Consider the following 24,627-nt stretch of genomic DNA (forward strand, 5'->3'; position numbering starts at 1 on the left):
ACACCCGCTCACCCTGCCCCTCCTCTGCTGCTGCCAGGCCAGGGGGGGCCGTGGCCAGTGCAGAGGCCCAGCCTCTGAGCTGCGGTCGTGTGCGCTGTAGAGGGGTGGCCCCAGGCCCGCGGTGCTGAGCCGCTGTGGACACGCAGCCGAGGATGGGGCTGGCTGTCTCTGCGGGGAGGCTGGTCACATACATTCCGCTCACCATCCTGGGCTCCTGTGGGGAGGCCCTCAACTGTCGGCTGCCATATGCCCCCTCCCCCCAACTCAAGTGACTGACATCCCGCAACGCTGTAGGGAGCCTGATGTCTCTGCGTGTTCTGGGGTCTCCGGGGGTCTCTCTGGCAGTCCTGATGCCTCATCGAAACCTGCTGTGGACCCCCATCTAGAAGAGGTTTGAGGGGTTTTAATTGTTGCGGGGCCATACCCGGTGGTGCTCAGGGCTTAGTCTAGCTCTGCACTCAGGCGTCACTCCAGGTAGGCTCAGGGAACCATGTGGGGTGCTGGGGGTCAGGCCCAGGTTGGCTGTGTGCCAGGCAAGCGAGCGCCCTAACCACTGTGCTATCTTTGTCCCTCAAGGAGGTCTGGTATTTAGACCCAGAAGTTTTCACAGCTTCCCCTATTCTGCCTGCAGGGGCAGGGGCCTCTGTGACCCCCTGGACGTCGTCTGCGGGGTTGCAGCCAGCGGCGGGGTGGGGACCTAGTCTCAGTGGGCCGCGCCCTTGTGCCCAGCACCCGTCTCGGCGCTGGCACTGACCAGCAGCCATTGGAGCCTGCTGGTGGGGGGGTCGCTGCAGCCACCACGCCGGCCCGCTCTGCATCTCCTGGCTGGCAGGGTCTGTGGGGGGCGACGGGGTCCACACCCAGAGCCTGGGCTCGGGGTCTGCCTCTGCTGCTTCCTGGCTCCAAGTGTCCACCCCTCTGGACCCTCGGTCGTTTCTGTTCCTGTCCTGCTTTGGGGGCTCTGTGCGGTGCCGGGTGCAACCCTGGTGCTGGGGAAACGGCCGTCCTTGAGAAGCGGGGGTCCCGCCCCGTGCCTCCCAAGCGCAGCTCGCTGGGCCTGGCCCGACGGCTTCCTCTGCCCTTCACCTTGGCCCTGAGAGTCAGCAGTCTGTCTGCCACGTGCCGCGCTGTCCGCACGGGGTTCCGTGAAGAGAAATGGGAAACGGTTGGGAGCAGCTCACCACGTCTGCAGGGCTCGGTGGCCCGTGGCTCCTGCTTCGGAGCACACCACCCCGCTGCATGGGTGCCACCAAGGGCGAGGCGAGCCTTCCAGGGCATGTCTGCTCTGCGCCCCGGTACCGAGGGCCGGGCTTTGGAGCGAGGGTGCCGCGTGGACTGGGGGGCACCCTTAAGTCCCCGCCCACAGGAGGCACAGAGCCAGGTGCTGAGGAGTGACGGATGGGCCCTCCCGAGATAAATGTGCAGTTGGTCATCGGATCGTGTGTGACGCTCTGATTTGTAGGCGAGGGGAGGAAGCGCCCAACCATGCCTCGCCCCGGCCCCGTATCGGTCTAATCAAATGCCCGGGATCTCTGGCAGGGCCGTGATGGATGGTGTGAGCTTCGGTGAGTGCCGTTGCCCCGCGGAGGTGGACTTCCAGGGCCTGCCCGGCCGGCCCCTGGTGCGCTCATGTCTCTTGTTGGATGTCCTCGCCCTTGCTGGGTTATCTCTGCGTGGGACAGGGACAGGGGACCTCGGGGCTCCCTTACGTCTCTGGTTTACCAGAGAGACAGGGGAAGAAGCCCTGTTGCAGGAGGATGTTCACAGCATCCCTTCCGCCTGTCTGAGAAGCCACGGCCAGGCATGGGGTGCCTGAGTGCTCTGCCATGGCTGATGGCTGATGGCTTCTCTCTGGGTGCTCTGGTGTCCGGGAGCCCAGCAGTGGGTGGTGAGAAGCTGACCGCTGACCACCCGTCTGCCCGTGCTGCCTGTGTCTTTGGGGTTTCTCCAGGCCACGGCCGCAGGGTTCTCGGTGCCTCCTTGACCAGGCAAGCCAGCTCAGGCTGTCCTGGGCCAGTCAGTGCTTTGCAGTCCGGGCCGAAGAGGGGTGAGAGAAGGGGCGGCCATCCTCCAGGTGTGACCCACTGCCCTCTGTCCAGCGGACAGTCTGCGCCCGGACGCCTGCCTCTGTGGGCTGTTGCCGAGGGTCAGGCTTTGTTCCTGGCCCCGGGACCCCTTTTCCTCCAGTGTGGGGGGGGGGGGGCATGAGGAGTCAGGCTGTGCGGCAGGGGCAGGGAGAGGAGAGAGCAGCTTGGGGGGCAGCAGCGCCCCGCCTGCTTCCTTGGGGAGGGGAACTGGGTGCATGGGTGTCTGCGACTAGCTTGTCCCCTGATTCCTGCGGCCTTTCGGCCCGTGCCTCCTTTCGGAGAGTATCAGAGGGACAGCGTGCTGTGTGGCCATGCAGCGCAGCGGTCAGTGTCTTGAGCCTCGCCCGGTGGTCGGGGAGGCCCACTCCTGGTTCAGTGTCCCATGGTCACTCCCGGTGGTGCTCTGCGGCCCAGAACAGGATCTCCGGCATGCAGACATGTGCCCAGCCGGCCGAGCTGGCCCTTGGCTTTGCAAGAAGGACGGGTCTGGGCACTGCTGGTGTACACAAAGCCACTCACTCGTGAAAGTAGACGCCTGCCAGATTCTGCTGGTGGCCTCCGGGTAGGCTGCCTAACCTCTCTGAGCACCAGATCCCACCCTAGGTGGTGGTGGGCCCTTGCAGGACGGCCAGCACAGTGCACGGTGTCGCATTTCAGACTGGCCAGCTGGCCTTCCAGAGGCAGTATCCAGGGGACGCTCTTTGTGCCTGGCCTCGGGCAGCTTCTCTGGCAGCTTCGGTCGCAGGAAAGCCCTGGCTCTGCTCCCGTCCGTGTCCACGCTGGGTGGTCAGTCGTGAGTCTGGGCCCCAGACCCCCCCCATGAGGGGGCCAGATGCTGTTCTGGGGGAGGACCAGGGAGCCGCCTACGAGGCACGTGCCCCCACCCTAGCTTCTGCCTGCCTGGAGCTGCCCCCTGCAGCTGGCCTGGCTGGGCCTCTTCCTGAGTGCTGGCAGCGCAGCGGCTGTCCGGCTGTCCAGGACCCAGCTAGCCCTGAGCACGTGTGGGCAGTGTCCAGGGAACAGCAGGCTTGGCCTGGCGGGGAGGGAGGACCCAGGTTGCCAGAACAGCGTCTGGCAGAGGCCACTTCCGCCTCTGCCACCCGGTTCGCCCCACTGCGCCTTGAGAGCTCGGCTGAGCTGGGGCGTGAGATGCCTTGCAGCTGCTTGCCTGGCCACCGGGTTCCGAGCTGGTCGACAGAACTGTCGGAGCGTGTCCCTGAGTCTGCCACTCGCAGACTGGGAGCAGCCACGGGCAGGCTTGGGCGCGGGTGGAGATCCCTGACACTTGGCAGGGTCTTCCTCCTCCCCCCCTCCCCCCCACCAGGAGGCTGGAACTCCTCTGGGGCCGAGCCCGGCGCTCGTGAACCTGGAGCACAGGCAGAATTGAGCCCCCGTGGCCTGGAGTCCCCGGTGGGCCCGTTCCGTCCCGGAAGCTCACCTCCCGGGTTCGAGCGTCACCCAGCTGTCTCCCGGGTGTGAGGCACCGTCAGGAGACACCAGTCCTCAGCTGATTCTCAGAAACATGCTGATTCCCATTGCAGCAAGCAGATGGATTGTAAAAAAAAATTCCCTCCGAGAATCGTTGCTGGCCGGCCGTGAAGGGGCGCCTGCTGGGAGGGGAACCCCCCCACCCCCGCTGCCCCCGCCTCTCTGTAGCTTCTGACTCTGCTGGGCTTCCCTCAGAGGGGGTCTGTCATGCAGAACAACAAGGACAGGGCACGCTGAAAGAGTAGCATAGTAGCCCCACCCCGCCCGGAGCCCCGGGAACCCTGCGGTTTCGGAAGGCCCAGCGGGATGCAGGGATGGCCGAGGCCCCCTCGCAAGAGCAAGTTGGAGGGTCCTTGCCAGCGAGGGTGCGTGTGGGGCTGGATCGTGTGGCTCATCTCTCAGCTGGGTGCCCGGCGGGTGGGGGGCAGCGTCTGAGCCCGCCCGAGCTGCCAGCCTCCTGGTTGAAGAGGGGGCCAGACCAGGGGAGCCAGCCCCCTCCTCCCAACCCTGGTGCCCCTGGCCCTCACCGCCCACGCGGGGAGGAAGGAATCTGCCTGGGCACCTTGTACCTGGAACCTGACTGCTTAGGGGCCACCCAGGCTGCTCTGCCAGGGGAAGCTGGGGCCGGGCAGGAGAGGTGGCCTTTCTCGACATTTGTTTCTGGGCCACACTTGGGGGCATCAAAACGGGCAGACACGACCCACTGTTCTGGCAAGCACCGCCCCTGGCCTCCGGGCCCATCAGGGCTGGGAGCTGCCGGCGGCCTGGGTGAGGGCCCTGTTCTCGCCAGCCCGGCCACCCCTGGCTGCCTCTGGCGCTGCCAAGAGCGCGGGAGGGGCGCGGGGACAGAGGGCACGGGAGGCGGGCGGCTCTGAGACCCGCTCTCCTCCCCCACCCGCCGGAGTCCTCTCGGGGTCTCCCTCCTGGCCCGTCCTCCCCTTCTGGACTTGCGGGAGCAGAGGAGGGTGTTCCTGACCTGCCCCAGGCCGCCCCTGTTCCGTTGCTGCTCTGGGTACTGCGCTCCTGCTGTTGGCTGCCTTTGCACCCGCCCCCAACCAGGCGAGGCCCGAGACGTGGGTAAGTGCCGAGCCTGTCAGGGTCCCTGTGCTCACCCTCCTCCTCGCTGCGGGGGCCAGGCTGGTGGCAGGGCAGGGCAAAGGGTGTGTTTGCTGCCCTCCGGGTTGGGGCCCTGCCAGCCTGCTCAGGGCAGGCCAGCCTCCTAGGCTGCTGGGGTGAGCAAACAGCCTCCTCCAGATGGAAATGCCCCGAGGCCCGGGAGATGGGGCGGGCACTCACCTCGAACAGCCGGCCCCAGTTCCCCCCCTGGCACTGCATACAGTCGTCTGAGCACTCGGAGCGAGTCCTGAGCACAGCCGGGTGTGGCCCCAGAAACCAAAGTAAGAAAGAGTGGGCTCTGCTGCCCACCTGCGGAGACCGCCCACGCCCTGCTGGGCGTCTGCTTTCACTTTTCTGTTTTGGGGTGGGGCTTGGGGACCTTAACCAGTGGGGGTCAGGACTTGCTCCTGGCTCTGTACCCAGGGGGTTCCCCCCCCCCCCCCCGCAGGGCCCAGGGACCGTATGGGGTGCCAGGGATGGAGCCCGGGTGAGCTGCGTGCAAGGCAGGCACCCTCTCCGCTGTCTCTCCGTCCCGGGGGGGGGGGGGGGGGGGAGGGTCCGCACTGTCACTTGAACCCAAGTTACCAGGAGCCCCCGCAGCCCTGTTGGTGAGGTGGGCTGCAGTTTCCTGAAGCTCTGGCAGCTTCCCACCTGGCCTCAGTTCAGGTTCCAGCGTCCTGCCCCGAGGCTCTGCCCCTGCAGGGACAGACAAACCGGTTTGGGAATCAGCCCCACTGGCTCTGGCTCGGGTCCTCCGGAGTTCACTTCCCAGGAGTTCACATCCTGGAGAGTGTGTGGGAGGGGCTGGGAGCCCAGGAGGGCGGGGGGAGGGGCTGCTGGGTGCACCCAGCTCCTGCAGGCGGCACCTCTGCCAGCCACAGCGTGGGGCGGGCTGTGCTCAAGAATGGGCAGAGAGGGACAGGGACCAGCCACTCAACGGGCCTCTTCTAACTTTTCGCCCGTACGAGGCCAAGCTGCTGTGGGTGGTCCAAAGCATTGGGAGTCTAAAGCGTTGGGGACACGGGACAGTGTGGCAGGGGGCGGGCCCGTGATGCTGTTCAGGAAAGCCAGGTGTTTCCCCAAGAAAGTTTTCTCTGGTTTATGGGGTTTCTGCTTACTTGGGGGTTTGGGGCCACACCCAGCGGTATGCGGGGCTTTCTCTAGGCTCTGCTTGGGGATTTACTCCTGGTTGTGCTCGTGGCCCATATGGGTTGTCAGGGATCAGCCTGGGCCAGCCCTGGGCCAGGCAGGCTCTTTCCCTGCCATCCTGCCTCTGCCCCAGGAAGGCGCTGCTTCATGTGCCCAAGGTCATGGCCACTGAGGCCTCTCAGGTGTGTTCCTGCCATCGAGGGGAAGTTCTCGTGTAGAACCCACCTTCTGGCCTGCATGTACACATAGACACTTCACATGCACGCAGACGCAAAGTTGCAGGCATGTGCTCATACACACACACACACACACACTCGCTCTCTGTCCCTCTCTCTCGCACTCTCTTACACGCGCGCACACACACACAGTGTCTGCCTGCGCTGCTTCACCTCAGGCCCAGAGGTGGGTGCCGTGTGTGTGTGTGTGTGTGTGTGTGTGTCTTCTCCTCCAGGAAGCAGCAGGGTGGGCGGGGGCCGAGCTGTCTCCCGGGGTGTCCTGCCAGAGGAATGCGAGTCACAGGGACAGTCCCCATGCGCAGGGCCCCGGCCCGGCCCGTAGAATCTCCCCTGGCGGCCTCTGGGAGGCAGGGAGCACAGTGGTCAGGACTGAGGGTGGGCACTCCAGGAGCCCTGCATCCCAGGGGCCAGGAGGGGCCCGAGCGCCCAGCAGGTAGTAGTGTTGGAGCTCAGAGCCATGGCACGTGCAGAGCCTGCAGGGGGCTCCTCCGTCGGGGTTGAGAGCAGGGACGCTGGGGCAGAGGACGGCCCTGAGAGGCTTCGCCCGTGTTGGGGTAGGAGGGCTCTGCCAGGAGCCCCACACTTGGGGTTTCAGTCTGTATGTTCTCGCTGCTCGGTCTTTTTGGCTCCACCAGGTAGTGCTCAGGGATCACTCTAGACCAACTCGGGGTCCTAGATGAATCTGTTTTTTGTTTTGCTTTTTGGGGGTCACACCTGGCGATGCACAGGGGTGACTCCTGGCGGTGCTCGGGGGACCATGTGGGATGCTGGGAATCAAACCCGGCGTGACCGCGTCCAAGGCAAACGCCCTCCCTGCTGTGCTATTGCTCCAGCCCCCCTACATGAGTCTGGACACGTCTGGGGAGGGGTGGAGTCTCTGTGTTGCCTGGGTCCTGGGACAGTACCAGGCCCTGGGCAGCTGGAGGGCAGGGCCTCAGGCGAGGCAGCAACACTGACCCACGTCCATGCTCCCAGGAGCCCTTTCTGCCTCTCCTACCACAGGGCGTGGTTTGACACGAGGAGGGGCATTGGGGAACACCCGGTGTTACTCAGGGATCACTCTGGGGGACCATATAAGGTGCTGGGGACCGAACCTGGGTTTGACATGCCAAAGGCAAAACCCCACCCCCTGTGACATTGCTCTAGGCCTGCCCCAGGTCTGGGCCTCAGGAGTACCAGCTTCCCCTGCCTCCCAGTTCTCCCGTCACTCACGTGCGCACGCACACAGACACCACAAGTTGCGGCCAGCCCCCTCCCAGCCCCACGCACCCCTCCTGATTCCTGGCTTCCCCATGCAAACCCCTCCCTACTTATGGCAGCGAGCAAACGTGTCACTCCGTCCCTGCAGCAGGCTTGGTCCCCGTGGCAAAGGCGGCGTGGTGCCCGCGTGAGTGAACCGTCCCCCCTGGGGATTAGTAGGCACCCGAGCCTGGGGCGTGCCCAGCGGGCAGTGCCCAGCTGTCCGCATCCGGTCCAGGGGGTCCCTTCCAGACCAGGGTCTCCTGCTAGTGGAAGGAGCCACAAGGAGACGCGTTTGTTTCAGCCCCTCGGAGGCAGCGGCTTCCCTCAGCCTCTTGTGGGCAGGTGCCCACTGGGGGCGCCCTGTTGGTTTCTGCCCACACACAGGACAGAACTACCCACCCACCTCCCTCCTGCCAGCGTCCCAGGAGGGCAGGGCCACAGGACGTGCCACCTTTGGGGGCTCGGTCCTCAGACTCGTGTGCCTTCTGACTACGCCAGGGTCACAGAGGGGTCGCGCCTGGAGACAAGCGCCCTCAGCACTGGCCTCTCCCGGCCCCCGGACTTGGCCTTCTTGCCTCCTCGCCCGCTGTCTGATCTGTGGGTTCTCACCCACAGTGGTGAGGGGGCACCGCCTGGGTCCCGCCCTCTGTGGCCAGCGTGAGGAAGGGCCCAGAGCCTGACCGAGACACCCCTCCTGCCCAGTCAGTGTGCTCAGGGGCCTGAAGGCAGGGACTGCCCAGGCCCTGCTGGTTCGGGACTGGACCTTGGCTGGGGGTGGCTGCGTCCGGCGTCTCCGCCCCTGACCATCACTCCATGGCCGGGGCGGCACCAAACCCCTCTGCGACTGTTTGCTCGCTCCACTGAAGAGACCACGGTGCCCATCCTGGGTCCCGCAGAGTGGGGGTCGGAGCAGAGGCGGGACGGCAGGTGCCTTGGGCTGGTCACTCACTCCTGTCCTTCCTTCCAGCGCTGCTCTCCTCCTGGTGTGAGGAGCTCGGCCGCCTCCTGCTACTCCGTCACCAGAAGAGCCGCCAGAGCGACCCCCCCGGGAAGCTCCCCATGCAGCCCCCCCTCAACTCCATGAGCTCCATGAAACCCACCCTGTCACACAGGTGAGCCCCGCACAGGCCGCACCGCACCAAGGCGGCCGGGGGAGGCGGGGTGCCCGGCTCTGCCGCACAGAGGCTGCGGCCTTGGCATCGCCCTCCATCCCCCAGGGAGGACTCCTGCTCTCCACCGGAGTCAGCGGTTTGGGGCTTGGGGGCCCCCTCACCAGGTGGTGGTGGTGTCCCCTCAGAGGGCCCCAAGTGCAGGGCAGGGTGGAGTGTGTGGTCACTGGGACGGCCCAGCACAGCACAGCTGGTCCAGCTCTCCGTCCCCCTTGGGCACTGTCCCGCTGGGGTCTGAACTCAGCGCTCATTCTTGGGCCCGACCCCAGGCCGGGCCAGACTTGCGTCTCCCTGTCGAGACGCGGGCAGAAGTCGGGCGTTGGCAGCGTGTCCCCAAGTGAACGAAGGTTCTGGAGTGGAGGGGCCTCAGAGCTGCCCGGCAGGTGGCCCGGCGCAGGCAGTCAGGAACCCTTGGCGTCACGGCAACTGTTGTGCCTGTGTCCTGCGGGGTTCGAGGTCTGGAGGACTGTGACCGGGGTGCCACCTCCCTGTGGCAGAGCTAGAAGGGCAGGTGGGCTGCAGCGACAAGCCAGGACACGGCCCCAAGGGAGCACAGCCAAGTGCTGCCGCCCACGCTGCCGTCACCTAGCCAGCGCCTGTGGGTGAACCCTGGGTGTCATCGAACTCCAGCCCCATCCCACGGAGCTGCTCAAGACAAAAGAAGTGTCAGTGGCGGCTGCCCGGGACCGAGATTGGAGGGTGGGGTGTGCGGGTGTGTCCGGCCGTCCGAAGACTTGGCCCTGACCGCAGGCATCAGGAGAGGGCAAGGGGACCCGCCACCCTGGTGACCCCGCTCCTGTGGCCCCTGCTGCAGCCAGTGAGGCCACGACCTCCCACGGGGTGGGGCAGCCAGTAGGGACCACCCTCCGCTGGCAGACCCATGCAGACGCCCGAGCTGGGGGGGAGCAGCGCAGGGCCGTTGGCCATTCACACATTGTTGGTAGCCATCAGCCCAGAGAGGAAGGAAAGCCTAGTGGTCTTGTTTCCTCTTACCTGATTACAGTCAAAGTCAGCTAGAGCTGGGGAAGAAGGGTGGGTGCCCTCCCTCCCCGCTGAGAGGCGCCCCTGGCTGGGCCCACTGCACCCACGGTCAGCCGGGCACGGGCCGTCTCGTGGCCTTCTCTCTGGGCCGCTGGGGCAGCCTTGTGGCCTGTCGGCTTCCTGTGCCCACAATCTGGCCTGGAACAGACAGGACCACCCCCTCTGCTGCCCAGACTGGTGGGCACTCAGGCCCAGCTCCCTTCGCTCCTCTCCAGCACAGCCTGCCGTGACCCTTTATTCCTGCCCCTAAAAGAAAAAAAAAAAATGGGCTGGATCAATAGCACAGCGGGTAGGGCGTTTTCCAACCTGGGTTCGATTCCCAGCATCCCATATGGTAATTCCTGAGTGCAGAGCCAGGAGTCACCCCTGTGCATCACCAGGTGTGACCCAAAAAGCAAAAATAAAATTTCTTCCTGCTCCTGCCAGTGTTGGGAAAGCGAATGGGGGTGAGGGGCCCTGCAGTCCACTCCTGTGGGGAACATGCAGTTAGCGTGCTCGGGAGGAGGGGGCGAGGGGCTGACCCGGACGAGGGAGCGTGCTGGGCCAGAGAGAGCGCCCGCACCACCAGATCTGACAGGCCGGTGCATGTTCCATCGGGGGACCTCAGAGCCTTGCAGGGGCCAGTCGAGCCCACTCAGGGCAGGCAGGCTGGAGGACTTGTTGTCCCTCCCAGGTGCGGAGATGTGGAGTGTGGGGGAGGCAAGTGCCCCCCCCCCCCACGCAGGCTTCGTGGGCTTGCTGCAGGGGTGTCCCGGAGCCAGGACTCCTCCCTCCACTTGGGGACCTCCCTCCTCTCCCGTTTGGCATGCAGACACGGCCACCATCCGTTGTGACGGCGCTGTGAAAATATGAGAAGTGCAGAGGAGATGGAGAATCACAAAGGGGCGTCTCCAGCCTGGCCTTTTGTCGTTTGGGAAGGAGTTTGCTGGCTAGAGATGAAAGACGGGGCTGCTCGGGGAAGCGTGAGGCGTGGAGGACATTCGGCAAGAGCGCAGTGATGCCCTTAGAGGGTGCGGGGCGTGCAGAACCGTCCTGCGCTGCCGTGCCCCGTCTCAGACGAGGACTGGTGCTGCGCTCAGCTTCCGTTTTGTCCTAGGTGGGCAGTGACCGTCTTCACGAGTGTGACCGCTGAGATGATGGAAGTGCCACGTCCCATCAGGGGCCGAGCTAGGGTCTGACCTACAGGGCGACTCATAGCACGGACCCCCGGCCCCAAGGCCTTCCTCTGTGGTTTGAGTTTTCAATAGATTTTTTTTTTCTCCCTTATTTATATATTTTTTTGTGTGTTGGTTTGGGGGGCCAGCTCGGGGCTCTCTTCTAATTTCCAGTGCTCAGAGATCACTCCTGCGGGGCTCACAGGACCAGGGATCAAGCCTGGGTGGTTGGCCTTGTGCAGGCAACCAGACTATCTCCCGGCCCTGGTCATTGGAACATTCGCCTCAGAAATGTTACTGAATTTGGGCCACAAAGCTTGGTCCAGGCCCACGCCTGTGGTTGGCTCTGGGCAGCCCCTTCCATAGTGTTTTGTCTGAGCTGGGCTTTGTGGGGCCAGGCCCTCCCTCCGGCCCACTCTGTGAGCACTTTTTTTTTTCTTTTTGGGTCACAAAAACCCAGTAATGCACAGGGGTTACTCCTGGCTCACATGCTCAGGAATTACTCCTGACGGTGCTTGGGGGAACATCAGGGGTGCTGGGAAGTGAACCTAGGTCATCCTTGTAGCACCCTACCCGCTGTGCTATTGCTCCAGCCCGGTGGGCACCATTTGTCTCGGGGATGCATGTGGGTTTGCTCTGCAGCCCGCTGTGACCCAGCCAGCCCCATGGTGGATCCCCCAGGTTGCCCCAGAAGCTGACCCAGACCCCGGGGTTTCTTTCAGCCTCCTAGGCTGCCTCTGCCATGCTGGCTCCTGCCCCCTGCAGTGGACGGGCCACCTGGAGGGCTCTGGACCACCCCCCCAGCCTCCTCCACTTACAGTTGTGCCAGTTGAATCCGTTTGGGGGTCATCAGTGGGCTCTGGAGAAAGCCCCTTCCTATCACCCCATGCGTGTAGAATCCTGGGCAAAAGCCCACCCCACCCCTGATGGTGACCGTGGCCGGCAGTGCTTCTGCAGTGTCCACGGCGCAGGCAGGCGCCCACTTTTCTGCACCAGGTTCTGGGTGGGGCCACCTCACAGAAGGACCCAGGCAGTCTGAGCTTCCTCAGGCCCTCGCCCTGGTGGGGGCGCCAGGGGCATGGGGTCTGCGTGGGTGCACAGCACAGCAGCCTCTCCCTGGGTGTGTGATGGGCTCCTGCCAGGCCTGGGGAACCGGAGAATTCAGGGTGTTAGGCAGGCGGAGAGAGGCGGGCACTCGTTTGGGGCAGTGAGGACGGGGGTCCCTGCAGACGAGTCCGGAGGAGCCAGGGAGATGCGTGACCGTCTCAGGGTGTGGGTGGTAGATAGGTGGAGGGCCGTGGCTTCAGGCCAGCTGCCCTGTGGCCTTCTCAGACTGACCCGATGGACGGTGGCAGGGTGCGGGGTCCGGAGCCTGCAGGTGTCTTGAGTGTGGTCTCTTCAAGGACGGGCCATGCTCTGGCCAGCAGAGCCCCTCTGGGCAGCCCCTGTGCTTCGGGGCGGGTGAGAGGGCTCGTGCTTGGACTCCGGGTCATTCCTCTGCCTGAGCCCGCCACACGCTGTCCCCAGACCAGCGTGAACACCACGGCAGGCCCCATCCCAGGGTGCCCCGGCCGGCCGGCCCAGGGTGGCACACCCCCCAGTGTCTGAGCCCAGGGGCACCCCCAGAAAGGAGCTGTTTCTGCCCTCCAGGGATCCACCCTCAGCAATGGGTGCCTGGGGCTTTCCTACCAAGGCCTCAGCCTCAGGGGGCCGGGCCGGGAGAAGCCGGCCTCAGCCTTGGCATGTGCTGCGCTGGTGCCCGGGGTCCCGCCCTTCTGGACAGCCACTGCCCAGCCTGCTCTGTTCCTGGGGCCCGGAGCCATGGCACTGGGATAAGGCGCGTGCCCTCCACTCGGCCCACAAGGGACCATCCCTGAGCACCGCCTGGCGCAGCCCCAAAACAAACCAGAAAGCAAAGGCGGGCCTGCACCCAGGGCCGGGCAGGGAAAGTGTCTCTGGCAGCCCAGCCTGCGCTTGACCGCAGGCCGGTCCCCAAGGACAGCGCTGATGCGGCCAGACGTGCCGTGCCCTCTTGCACCCCGCACACCTCTAGACCTGGCAGAGGTCCAGCTCAGATGTGGCCGGGCCGTCCCTCTTGCTGCCCCCTGACCTGCACCTGCACGGAGTCAGGGCTTGTCCCCGGGCACCAGAGAAAGGCCGGGCAGGGGGAGATGGGCTTGGCGGGGGAGTGGGGCCATTCTGTCCAGCTCAGGGAGTCAGGACAGGCCTTCCTGGGCGCTGACCTTGGGGCAGCAAGAAGGGTGTGGTGCCGCTGCCCACCCTCTGCAGAGTGTCCACCCCTGCCGTCACCTTCCGAGGGCCCAGCGTCTCGGCCCTGGGCGGGCTCCTGGGATGGGGCTGGTTCACAGACGCCCCTCGCTGTGGGGTGGGCCCTGGCTCCACCTGCTGTGCCCTGCTGGCGGGCCCTGACCCCATTCTGGAGTCTCTTTTTTGTTTGTTTGTTTTTGCTTTTTTATTTTGTTTTGGGGCCACGCCCGCGGTGCTTAGGGGGTGCCCCTGGCTCTATACTCAGGAATCACTTCCGAGGAGCTCCCGAGATCCAAGAATGCTGGGGACCTAGCCCAGGTCGGCTGCGTGCGGGACAGCCGCCCACCCAGCTGCACTTCCGCTCTCTTCCTGGCTCTCCTTTGGGGGCGCTCTGCTGGAATGCCCAGCAGACCTGGCTCAGGGGGGTGCCACAGAGCACCTGAGGATGTCCCGCTCACGGGGAGCCGTTACCCGCGCTCCTGAGCATGGGAGGCCGAAGGCCACGACCTCCTCACGGGGCCTCAGGACATGAACATGGGGACTCTGGGAGAGGCAGGACTCGAGGGGCATCACCTGGCAAGGAGGACACTGAGTGTCATGCGGGTCCCCAGGGAAGGCCATGGTTTCCAGGGTCAGGAGGCAGGAGAGCCTGGTGGGCTGGGTGGGAGGCAGGGAAGGGTGAAGGGCCGGGACCCCAGGGAAAGGTGCCGTGGTGGGAGATCCTGCCTGGCGGCACTGGACCGGGGCAGCAGACGCCAGCCCAGGGCGTCCTGACGGGGCTGGGTGGGGCTGCGGGTGCCTGCCCTGAGCCTGTCCTCCGTCCCCCTTGCAGTGATGGGTCCTTCCCCTACGACTCTGTCCCTTGGCAGCAGAACACCAACCAGCCTCCCGGCTCCCTCTCCGTGGTCACCACGGTCTGGGGAGTGACCAACACATCCCAGAGCCAGGTAAGAGGCGCCCCCCCCCTCCCCGCCCGCCCGCCTGGAGCTCACCCTGCAGACGCAGCCCCGTGGGGACCTGGCAGAGTGACCAGCTGTCACCTGACAAACCACGGGGACTGCCAGGCCCAGGAGAACTTCCGGCTTTCTCAGCCTCCCAGTGGCTGGAACTCAAAACTCTCCCTCCCCGGCCTGAGGGCTGACCCCTTCCATGCCCAAGTCTGTGCCCGCCAACTGGGCCCCTGTGGGAGACCAGAGGCCACGGAGCTGGCCGCCACCCCGTCCCCTCACAAGGCAGTAGGCCGCGGTGGTCGTGCATGCCTGCTGGGCATGGGCCCTGCTCCCCTCACAGGGCCTCCCTCCTCTGGTTGGGGCGGCAGGGACCCCCTCACCCCCCACACACAAACACACACACACACACTGGACTGTCCATTTCCTCGTTCCCTTCCCCATGCCCACCCCGTTTCCCTTGCCCCTCTCTCCCCACTGTGCCCACAGGTCCTTGGGAACCCCATGGCCAATGCCAACAACCCCATGAACCCCGGCGGCAACCCCATGGCGTCCGGCATGAGCACCAGCAACCCCGGCCTCAGCTCGCCGCAGTTTGCAGGGCAGCAGCAGCAGTTCTCGGCCAAGGCGGGCCCGGCGCAGCCCTACCTCCAGCAGGGCATGTACGGGCGGCCCAGCTACCCCGGCAGCGGCGCCTTCGGAGCCAGGTGAACAGGCCCCCCTCTGTCTCTGCCCCCCAACCCATCCTTCCCGCCTCCCAGAGGCTCTGCAGCGGCCCCCGGACCCCAGAGCGGTGTGAGTGGCGGCCCTGACTCGCACCTTCTCCTTCACAGCTACCCCGGGGGCCCTAGTGCCCCGGCGGGCATGGGCATCCCCCCGCACACCAGGCCGCCCGCGGACTTCACGCAGCCGGCAGCGGCAGCCGCGGCGGCAGCGGTGGCGGCAGCGGCAGCTACGGCCACAGCCACGGCCACGGCGACCGTGGCGGCCTTGCAGGAGACGCAGAATAAAGATATGAACCAGTATGGACCGGTAAGCCACGTACACACACACTACACGCGCGCGCGCGCACATACACACACACACACACACACACACACACAGAGCCCACCCACGAGTGCTGGGAGTCCGGGGCGGGAGGGGTTTCCATGAGACCCTCTAGCCGAATGCGGCCCGGATCTGTCCCGAGAGTCTGAGCCCGCCTGGACTCAGCCCAGGCCCCGCCCAACCACCCACCCTTCAGAAGGACGACGGGGCAGGGGTGAGGGCAGACGAGCATAGGGGCGGGCGCTGCAGGTTCCTGGGATAGCAGTGAAGGTCCCTCCACTGGCCAGCACCGAGGGCAGGGCCAGTGCTCTGGGAGAGGCGCCCAGCCTTGCCCCCCCACCCCTCGCACCCGCGTCCACCCCATGCCCTGCACCCCCTCCCCACTCCCTGCCTGCCTTCCCGAAAATGCCCCCCCATCACCCCTCCCTCTCCCAGTCTGCACCTTTCCTGTGTGACCTGCAGAGGGCAGCAGCAAGCCCAGGCAGCCAGTGGTCACCGGCCACAGCCAGGCCACAGCCGCTGGGAAACATGCCCCCCACCCCACCCCAGCCCCAAGCCCCCCTCTCCCCCTCCCCTCCCTGCACTTTCAATGCATGTGGCATTTTATTCTTGTTTTTCTTCTCCTCCCGTTGAAGGTCTGTTCCTCTTTCCAGATGGGTCCCACCCAGGCGTATAACAGCCAATTCATGAACCAGCCCGGGCCACGGGGCCCCACGTCCATGGGGGGCAGCCTGAACCCCGCCAACATGGCGGCAGGCATGACGCCCTCGGGAATGAGCGGCCCTCCCATGGGCATGAACCAGCCCCGGCCGCCAGGCATCAGCCCCTTTGGCACCCACGGGCAGCGGATGGCCCAGCAGAGCTACCCGGGGCCCCGGCCCCAGTCCCTCCCCATTCAGAGCATAAAGAGGCCCTACCCGGGCGAGGTGAGTGCGCGTGCGGGCCGGGCAGTGGGGGCCGTGGACAGCACCATGCGGCCGCAGCAGAGCCCGAGGAGCCTCCGAGCTCGAGTCCGGCTCTGCCCTCCCCAGACCAGGCCTCTGCTCGGGCCCTCGGGGACATCGTCCGCCCCCCAGCGGCCGACGGCCCGAGCTCTGCACGGGATAAGCGGGCCGGGACTTGCTCAGGGCGGGCGGGACAGGGCTGAGTCGAGTGAGAAAAGTGCAGCAGCTTCCCGCCCTCTGGCGCGTGTGAGGCCAGGCCGGGGGGCTTCCTGAAGGAAGGGGCGCAGGGCACCTCGTGAGCACTCGCGGAGTAAGTGCCATCCGGGCTCAGTGTCTGGTTCGACTGTGGAACCCTGGGGAGCTGCCCGCAGCCTCCTGCCACTGCCCGCTCGGAGGGCTCACGGGTTGGGAGTGAGACCTCTGGGTGTTGCCGACATCCCACGTGGCTCGACCACAGGTGACTCCGATCCTGATGAGCCCAGGGGAAGTCGGGGTCCCCAGGAGCGTGGCTCAGATGAGGCCCAGGGCAGGAGCAGAGACCCCCGCGGGGCGCCTGGCCACACACCTCTCCTGGTGTCCCCACTGGCCGGGCTGCGGACACTCAGGCCCACCCTCCAGGGAAGGCGATAAGGGTCCCAGTGAGCTGGCACCAGTGACCCTGCTGTGCTCTGGGCCACCCCAAAGGCCACCCTAGCCAAGCGTGCTCTGGCTGGGTGGCAACCGTCCAGATTGCACTGCCCTCAGCAGAGACAAGGAGTCCTTGAGACACACTGTCCAGGCTCAGAAACCTCTGCACCTGTGCCAGAGAGACTTAAGATGGGCGGGAGTGCCCGCTGACCCCAGGCCACAGGCTGTGGGGCAGCAGATGGCCCTGCAGGTTCCCCGATCCGTTGACCAGGTGCCAGAGTGGGCAGGAGTGGCCTGGTCACCGTGCATCGGCCTCTGCCCGTCCCTGGAGACTTCGTGGTCTCCAGAGGGGGCTCATTTCCGTCCCTGGTCGACCTGACCTTGGCCCCCACTCAGCACACGTGCTGGCCCGGGTCGCCTGCCAGGGGGCGGCCACTGTGCTTCCTTGGTGGAGATGCACAGGACCTTTCAAGTCCCGCCCCCTCCCAGTGGCGTGAGGGGCTGAGTCCTGGGAGGGCGGCGGGTTCTGGGACTCAGGCCGCGCAGGGTAGGAGGGGACCACGGGGCACGGGGCAGTACCGTCGTCATGGCCCTAACCACCACCCTCCCCGTCCTCTCTGCCACAGCCCAATTACGGAAACCAGCAATACGGACCAAACAGCCAGTTCCCCACCCAGCCGGGCCAGTACCCCACCCCCAACGCCCCAAGGCCCCTCACCTCCCCCAACTATCCTGGGCAGAGGATGCCCAGCCAGCCGAGCACCGGGCAGTACCCACCCCCTACAGTCAACATGGGGCAGTATTACAAGGTGAGTCCCACCAGTGCCTGCCCCTCGTCTTCCCTGTGCCAGCCGTGCCCAGGGCTCAGGCTCTGTGGCTTAGGGCGCTCACGCCAGGCCAGCCAACCTGCTCCTACCTGGGGGCAGACCCTCTCCCTGAACTTTGTCTCTGCGGCAGGCATGTACGCCCTTGCCCTCAGAGCTGCGAGCCCACTGTGGCGGGAAGCCCGTGTCCTCCGGGCCTGGCGTCTGACGGCGGCTGCGTGCAGCCCTTGCTCTCCACTGGCCACCAGGCCCCGCCCGACCCTTCCCTTCCTGGTGGTCGTGTGGGTGGTTTCTGGGTCTCAGGCCATCAGGGATGGGTGTCTCCAGGCTTTGTGGTCACTGGGAGATGCTCGTGGGGCTGCCCCCTGTGTCCACTCCCCGGCCTCCCGCGGTGCTCGCTCGGTCTGCGCCGCCTTCAGAGACTACGTCTCCTGGTTGCGTGGACCCCAAGCTCCACTGGGCCATGCCAGCCCCTGCCCCAGCATCAGGGTGGGCTTGCGGAACTTTGTCCTCGCGGCCACTCACGGCACTGCTGACCTGTCTTTGCAGCCAGAGCAGTTTAACGGACAGAATAACACCTTCTCGGGAAGCAGCTACAGCAACTACAGCCAGGGGGCCGTCAGCAGGGTACGCGCCCCCCGCCCCCCCCGGCCTCAGCCTCCCCTCTGCGGTCCTCAGGGTGTGGGCTGGTGCGGAGAGAGGGCAGGCGGGCGGGGTCCGAGTGCCGGGGCTGCGTGTCCTGCACCCCGTAACCTATGTGGTCTGTCTCCCTGCAGCCTCCCAGGCCTGTCCCCGTGGCAAATTACCCGCACTCGCCTGTCCCAGGGAACCCCACGCCCCCCATGACCCCTGGTAGCAGCATTCCCGCATACCTGTCCCCCAGCCAAGACGTCAAGCCGCCCTTCCCCCCCGACATCAAGCCAAATATGAACGCCCTGCCGCCTCCGCCCGGTGAGTGCCCATGGAGCTGTGGCCGGCTGCCCCCCTCCGCCCCCCTCCCCCGGAGCCACGGCTCACCATGTCTTCCCGCCCGCAGCCGGCCACAACGACGAGCTGCGGCTCACCTTCCCGGTGCGCGACGGCGTGGTGCTCGAGCCCTTCCGCCTGGAGCACAACCTGGCCGTCAGCAACCACGTCTTCCACCTGCGGCCCACGGTCCACCAGACGCTGATGTGGAGGTGAGCATCCGAGGAGCCACGCACACGGGCAGTGCTGGCTGGCGCTGCACCCGGGGCTCTCCTGAGGGCAGCGACAGGCCTGGGCACCCGGCCGTGGAGGCCCGCTGACCCCACTTTCCCGGGGGGCCCACCCAGAGACCTGCTGCTTCTGTGGCCCTGCCTCGTGTCCATGGGTGCGGAGCTGGGGTGGCACAGCCGAGTCAGTGGCAGCCTTGGCCTTGGGGGCCTCCCCGGCAGGCCCCTGGGGTGGGGACGCGCCCAGCCCCAGCTTATAGCCTGCTGGGTGAGTCTGTCCAGCGGAGCCCGCAGAGAGCGGGGTGACCATTCGGGGGTTAGAGTCAGATGAGCCCGTTCGTTCCCCAGGTCCGACCTGGAGCTGCAGTTCAAGTGCTACCACCACGAGGACCGGCAGATGAACACCAACTGGCCGGCGTCGGTGCAGGTCAGCGTCAACGCCACCCCCCTGACCATCGAGCGCGGCGACAACAAGACCTCCCACAAGCCCCTGCACTTGAAGCACGTGTGCCAGCCGGGCCGCAACACCATCCAGATCACCGTCACGGCGTGCTGCTGCGTGAGTGCCGGGCCGCGCCCGCAGGCGGGGGGGATGTGGGGAGGGCCCCCCCAACTCTTCAGCTTCCAGCTCTTACCCCTGCCACCCCGACGGGGGCCTTGGGAAGACCTAGGCCAGCGGGGCGGCCCCCCTGCTCTGCCAGTGGCCTGGCCGTGGTTCTCCTGCGCTGCGCCCGCGCCCCTCTGCTCGAAGCCCCCCACGGGGCTCTGTTCTCGCCCTCTCACAGAGGCGGGGTCAGGCACCGCACAGGGGGCCGTGCTCGGCTCTGCAGAGATGCCCTGGGACCGTCCAGGGTCAGCAGGGCGTGAGCCACCTCGGGCCTGCTCCTCCCCCACCCAGGGCTGGGTGGCCGTGCCCTGCCCACCCCTGTGGGGCGCAGGGGTGATGAGCCCTGCCGGGGGGCTGGCTAACAGGGCCTGTGGGTGGGTCTGGCGGCACCGTGCCCAGGGCCTTTCACGGGCGGGGTCTCACGACAGTCATCTTGGCCAGGTGCCCGGCAGGTGACCCAGGGACGCACCCTGGGCCTCCAAGCTCCCTGACCTCTGACCTCCCACCCCCCACCCCCGCAGTCCCACCTCTTCGTGCTGCAGCTGGTCCACCGGCCGTCCGTGCGCTCCGTGCTCCAGGGCCTCCTCAAGAAGCGCCTGCTGCCCGCTGAGCACTGCATCACCAAGAGTGAGTGTGGGCCCAAATCACGGTCCACCCCTGGCTCCGTGCCAGATACCGCCGGCTGCCCGTGGTCCTTGGGGTGGGAGAAGTCAGACTGGGTGCCGTGGCACAGGCAGGCCAGGCAGGCTTCCTGGAGGAAGTGACCCTGGGAGAAAGGGGAGTGCTAGAAACGGGTCCTGAGCTGGGGGCTGGGGCCCCCGGGACCCCATGCCTGATCTCTCCAGGGCCTCTCCTGAGAAGGACTTAGGTGACGACTCTGGAGACACACCCTTTCCCCCAGCTTAGATTTTCATTTCATCCCTCTAGTCCCCCATCGGGTGCCGGGGGGGTGCTGGGGCCTTTCTTGCCCATGGGGGGGGCGCGGTGCATCAGGCTGCAGCTGGGCCCAGGAGGGACCCAGGTCGGGGAATTGTGCGGGAGCCCCGCCCCGCTCACCCACCCACGCCCACAGTCAAGCGGAACTTCAGCAGCGTGGCGGCCTCGTCAGGGAACACAACCCTCAACGGGGAGGACGGCGTGGAGCAGACGGCCATCAAGGTGTCCCTCAAGTGTCCCATCACCTTCCGGCGCATCCAGCTCCCCGCACGTGGCCATGACTGCAAGCACGTCCAGGTCTGTTCCCGCCAAACCGCGCGTCCACCAAGGACCCCGACTGCCCCTCCCCCCGTCACCCAGGGACCCTTACTGACCCCCCACACACACACACTGTCATCCAGGGATCCGATTGCTCCCTCGTCACCCAGTGACCCCAACTGCCCCCACACTGTCACTCAGGGACCCCAACTGCCACCCTAGTATCCACCAGAAACCCCAACTGACTCCCCCCACACTGTCCACCAGCGACCCCCACTGCCCTGTCCCTGCCCAGGCCATGCCGTCTTCCAGACCCCACTGGCCTGGGCCTGAGAGGCTGGGCTATGTCAGAGCTCACTCAGCCCCTCCTGGGCCTGGCCCTGAGCTGGTGGTCAGGGTCAGCTGAGGTGGGGCGGGATGGGGGTGCTCTGGAGGGGGGCACGTCCAGCCCCCTCCGCTCCCCACACCCGCCCGAGGGGCAGCGGGCAGGGTGGGGCCAGGCCTCTGCTGGGCTCTGGGCTCCAGACTCAGGGTGTCACTGTCCCACGGTGCTTTGTTTTTTTTTGTTTCTTTTATTTTTTTTTTATTAGTGAAGCACCATGAGGTACAGTTGTAGACTCACAAACTTTCATGCTTGGATTCCCACAGTGCTTTGACCTGGAGTCCTACCTGCAGCTGAACTGCGAGCGGGGGACCTGGAGGTGTCCTGTGTGCAAGTGAGTGTCCCTCACATCTGGCTGAGGGCAGGGTCCTGCGGGCACGGGGAGGGTGGGGACTGAGCCGCCCGCTCCTGTCCGCAGTAAGACGGCGCTGCTGGAGGGCCTGGAGGTGGACCAGTACATGTGGGGCATCCTGAACGCCATCCAGCAGTAAGTGGGTACTCGCGGGGGCGGGGGGCATCCCTGGCACGCCCTCCACATCCTCGTTGTTCGCCTCTGCAACACTTGTGCCTGGGGCCAAAGAACTTTCCAGAAAGAGCCACAGCTGGCCAGTGCGGGAAGCTGCCATGCCCTGGACGGCTGCCCTCCAGCCTGGACACTTGCGGTTCCTGGCGGGAGCATCGCCAGCTTTCAGACACGTCCCCCTGACCGCACCTGTGTCCTGTTCAGAGCGTGGCGCGGGGACAGTGGGCCTGAGCCCCGGGGGCCCCCAGCTGCAGACATGCACCCTGCCCTCTGCCCCGCCCCCCCCTCCCCCGACTCAGCCTGTCCTCCTCACTGCCAGCTCCGAGTTTGAAGAGGTCACCATCGACCCCACGTGCAGCTGGCGTCCCGTCCCCATCAAGTCAGACCTCCACATCAAGGACGACCCTGACGGCGTCCCCTCCAAGCGCTTCAAGACCATGAGCCCCAGCCAGATGACCATGCCCAACGTCATGGAGATGATCGCGGCCCTGGGTCCCGGGCCCGCCCCCTACCCGCTCCCGCCCCCGCCCGCGGGCAGCAGCTCTGGCGACTACAGCGGCCAGGGTAAGTGACTGCTGGCTCCTGGTGGGGGGCGGGGGGGCCAGCTTCAGTGAACCCTGTCCCCAGCGCCTGGAAGGGACAGGCGAGGCCACTTCGTGTCACGGTGGGGTCCACATCAGAGCAGACCACATCTGCCTGGCCGGGTTGGTGTCTGAGCGTCCACGCCTGGTTTGGGGGCCAGCGGGCACGGGGCTGCCCCAGCCACCTCCTCCCGGGCAAGGACCCACTGGGCATCCAGACACTCTCCGGGCAGCCATGTCCTCCTCGGCCGCTTGCTTCCTCTTCCCTAACTTCCCTGCAGTTCTTTTCCGCCTCGGGAACGGTTCAGGGCCTGGAGCTCCAGCCTGGGGCCGCTGCGGTCACGTTGCTTCCCTTCTTCCCCACTGCTTGTCCCCTCCTGTCCTTGTCTCTGCAAGGGCCTCCCCTCCCCAGCCCCTGGGAGAGCAGCCCCTGGAGAAAGGCTTCAGCCAGGGCTGCCAGGGCCCCAGCCTGCGGAGTGGACGTCCACAGGCCGTGGCGGGGCGTGTGGGTGGGCTCTGCCAGGCGTGGCTGCCCCGAGCCTTTGGAAGCTGAGGGGCTCCCTGTGGCTTCAGGGCATACTGGTGGCCCCCAAGGCTGGGGAGACCCCAGCTCACTCCCACCCCCTGGCCCACTGCCCCTCTCTCCTGTCCAGCCCCTTTTTACAGCTGTGGGACCCCTGCCCACTGCCTGCAGATCACCCAGCCCCTTGGGTGACCGCCACTGTCTGACCTCCCCCCACCCCCACCCCCCAGGCAACAACTACCAGACCCACGGCAGCTTCGACTTCCCCCACGGGAACCCCGGCGCAGCGCCCATGAACGACTTCATGCACGGCCCCCCGCAACTCTCCCACCCCCCAGACATGCCGAGCAACATGGCCGCTCTCGAGAAGCCCCTCAGCCACTCCATGCAGGAAACCGTGAGTGCCTCTTCCCTCTCCCTCGGGACTGAGGGGTCTGCACGGGCGCCCTGCCCTTCCTGCAGGGGGGCGGGGGGCACCTCTTGGGTATTGGCTCCCGCCCACTCCACACTGCTCGCTGGGTGCTGAGTGGCCCCTGCGGTCTTGGGCCACCCTCCTGCCTGCTGCCCTGAGTCCTGGCCAGTGAGCATCGCCCGGGCCAGTCGGCTGGGCAGGTGCGGCCCTAGCCTGACCCAAGGGTCAGGCCAGGTGCAGAGACAAACACAGCCCAGGGAGCCCATGCCTTTGCTTGGGTTTGCGGGCAGCCACTGTGGCCTAGCCTGGCCATCTGGAGGAGGACCATCCCTCCCCCCTGGAGCACCAAGGCCTGGGCTGCCCGACAGGGACCTGGTTGGTGGGAACTACTTCGACTCCCCAGCCCTGGGAGAGTGTCCTGATCCTCCCCCCGGCCACTGGGGCTCCTTGACCCGCCCTGAGTTGACACCCCCCCCCCCGGGTGCTCCCCCGGAGCCCAGAAATCAACCCCCATCAGTCCCCACCGTGGCCGGGCACTCCTGCCCCTGGGCCTCAGGCTCTGGCGGGGTGCCGGGGACAGCGCGTCCAGGCTGCCTGCGCTGGCCATGGCGCTAAGAGGCACCCACCAGCCAGCCTCAGGGATCGGCCGCCCCCCAGGGCCCCAGCCGGGTGGGAGACGCCGGGCGCTGAGCTCATGGCACGGCAGGGATGCCTGGGAGCAGGTCTGAGGACAGGACAGGGGAGTGGCCTCTAGGAAGTTGTCCACCCCTCGTGGGGCCGGGGAGCCAGAGCTGTGTGGGGCCCAGGCCCGAGGCCCCGGTTGGCCAGCTGCAGGCACTGGGTGTCGGGAGTGAGGGAGGGGCTCTCACCACCCGCAGTCCCCCAGCGTCACCAGCTCCTGTCTGCGTGGTCATGATTCACCCCAGCGTCCCTGCAGCCCCGGTGGCCGCCTCCTCGGCACCCTGGGGAGGCACGGCTGGGCTGTCCCCTCCAGCTGCACGCCACCTCCATGCTGTCTGTCGCGTGTGCGCCCTGGCCTGGCCCTCTGCCCCTGCCCCTGCCCCCGCCCCACTGACTGGGCTCCCCGTTGGCCCTCGTGTTCACTGGGACGAGGGTGTCCGGCCGGGCGGGTGTCTCTGGCCTGCCTCCCCCCAGCCTCCGGTCCGCAGCCCGTGGAGGGGATTTTTTTTCTTCTCCCCCTTGTTTTTCCTCGACCGAAGAACAAACCAACGTCCGGTCTTGCCGCCGCTCGTTTGGGGTCCCCCGCCCGCCCTCCCTGGTTCCGTTTGGTTCTCCCTCCTCCAGGCGTGTCGCTGCTGTCCTCGGCACTCACCTTGCTCTCCTGCTCTCCTCCTCCGCAGATGCCCCACGCTGGCGGCTCTGAGCAGCCCCACCCCTCCATGCAGCAAGGCCTGCACGCCCCTCACCCCGGCAGCCAGGCAGGGCCCCCACTGCACCACAGCGCGGCACCTTCCCAGCCGCCCCGGCAACCGCCTCAGGCCGCTCCCGGCAACCATCCTCACGGCGACCTGACCTTTAACCCCTCCTCAGCCTTAGAGGGTCAGGCCGGAGCCCAGGGAGCGTCCGACATGCCGGAGCCTTCGCTGGATGTAAGTCGGGGGGTCGCCGGACCCTGGGTGGCATCAGGCGCAGCCCCTCGGGGGTGGGGGGCCGGCTCCGGGCTCCCGCCCTATTCCCTAGGCCAGGCCTCGGCCCCCACGCAGACCTACCCTGCCCCCCCCCCCCGCACACCCCACCCGAGGCAGGGCAGGCTCAGTGCCAGGACCCGTCTGTCTCGCTGGTGTCTGTCTGTCTCTGCTTCTTGTCCTGTGTCGTCGTCCCACCCAACTGCCTCTCTGTCATCCGCGCTCTG

The 24,627-nt window shown here is 66.5% G+C and overlaps 1 protein-coding gene across 6 annotated transcripts in view; it reads left to right on the forward strand.

The window, feature by feature from the left end:
- Window positions 1-24,627, forward strand: part of ZMIZ1 (zinc finger MIZ-type containing 1) — a 181,361-nt gene that overhangs the window by 150,244 nt on the left and 6,490 nt on the right. For 3 of the 6 annotated variants that reach the window (XM_056113420.1, XM_056113421.1, XM_056113419.1), the window contains exons 6-22: window positions 8,286-8,430; window positions 13,783-13,897; window positions 14,387-14,604; window positions 14,731-14,929; window positions 15,580-15,870; window positions 17,142-17,324; window positions 17,889-17,966; window positions 18,116-18,290; window positions 18,376-18,517; window positions 18,881-19,091; window positions 19,661-19,766; window positions 20,212-20,372; window positions 20,982-21,049; window positions 21,134-21,202; window positions 21,558-21,802; window positions 22,573-22,739; window positions 24,116-24,364. In XM_056113420.1, coding sequence (XP_055969395.1) covers window positions 8,286-8,430; window positions 13,783-13,897; window positions 14,387-14,604; window positions 14,731-14,929; window positions 15,580-15,870; window positions 17,142-17,324; window positions 17,889-17,966; window positions 18,116-18,290; window positions 18,376-18,517; window positions 18,881-19,091; window positions 19,661-19,766; window positions 20,212-20,372; window positions 20,982-21,049; window positions 21,134-21,202; window positions 21,558-21,802; window positions 22,573-22,739; window positions 24,116-24,364 — 2,822 coding nt within the window. The remainder of the gene's footprint in view (window positions 1-8,285; window positions 8,431-13,782; window positions 13,898-14,386; window positions 14,605-14,730; window positions 14,930-15,579; window positions 15,871-17,141; window positions 17,325-17,888; window positions 17,967-18,115; window positions 18,291-18,375; window positions 18,518-18,880; window positions 19,092-19,660; window positions 19,767-20,211; window positions 20,373-20,981; window positions 21,050-21,133; window positions 21,203-21,557; window positions 21,803-22,572; window positions 22,740-24,115; window positions 24,365-24,627) is intronic. The other 3 variants (XM_056113425.1, XM_056113424.1, XM_056113422.1) reach the window with 2 other exon arrangements.

Source organism: Sorex fumeus, unplaced genomic scaffold (genome assembly GCF_029834395.1).
Source record: "Sorex fumeus unplaced genomic scaffold, SorFum_2.1 ptg000020l, whole genome shotgun sequence".
NCBI classification, from domain to species: domain Eukaryota; kingdom Metazoa; phylum Chordata; class Mammalia; order Eulipotyphla; family Soricidae; genus Sorex; species Sorex fumeus.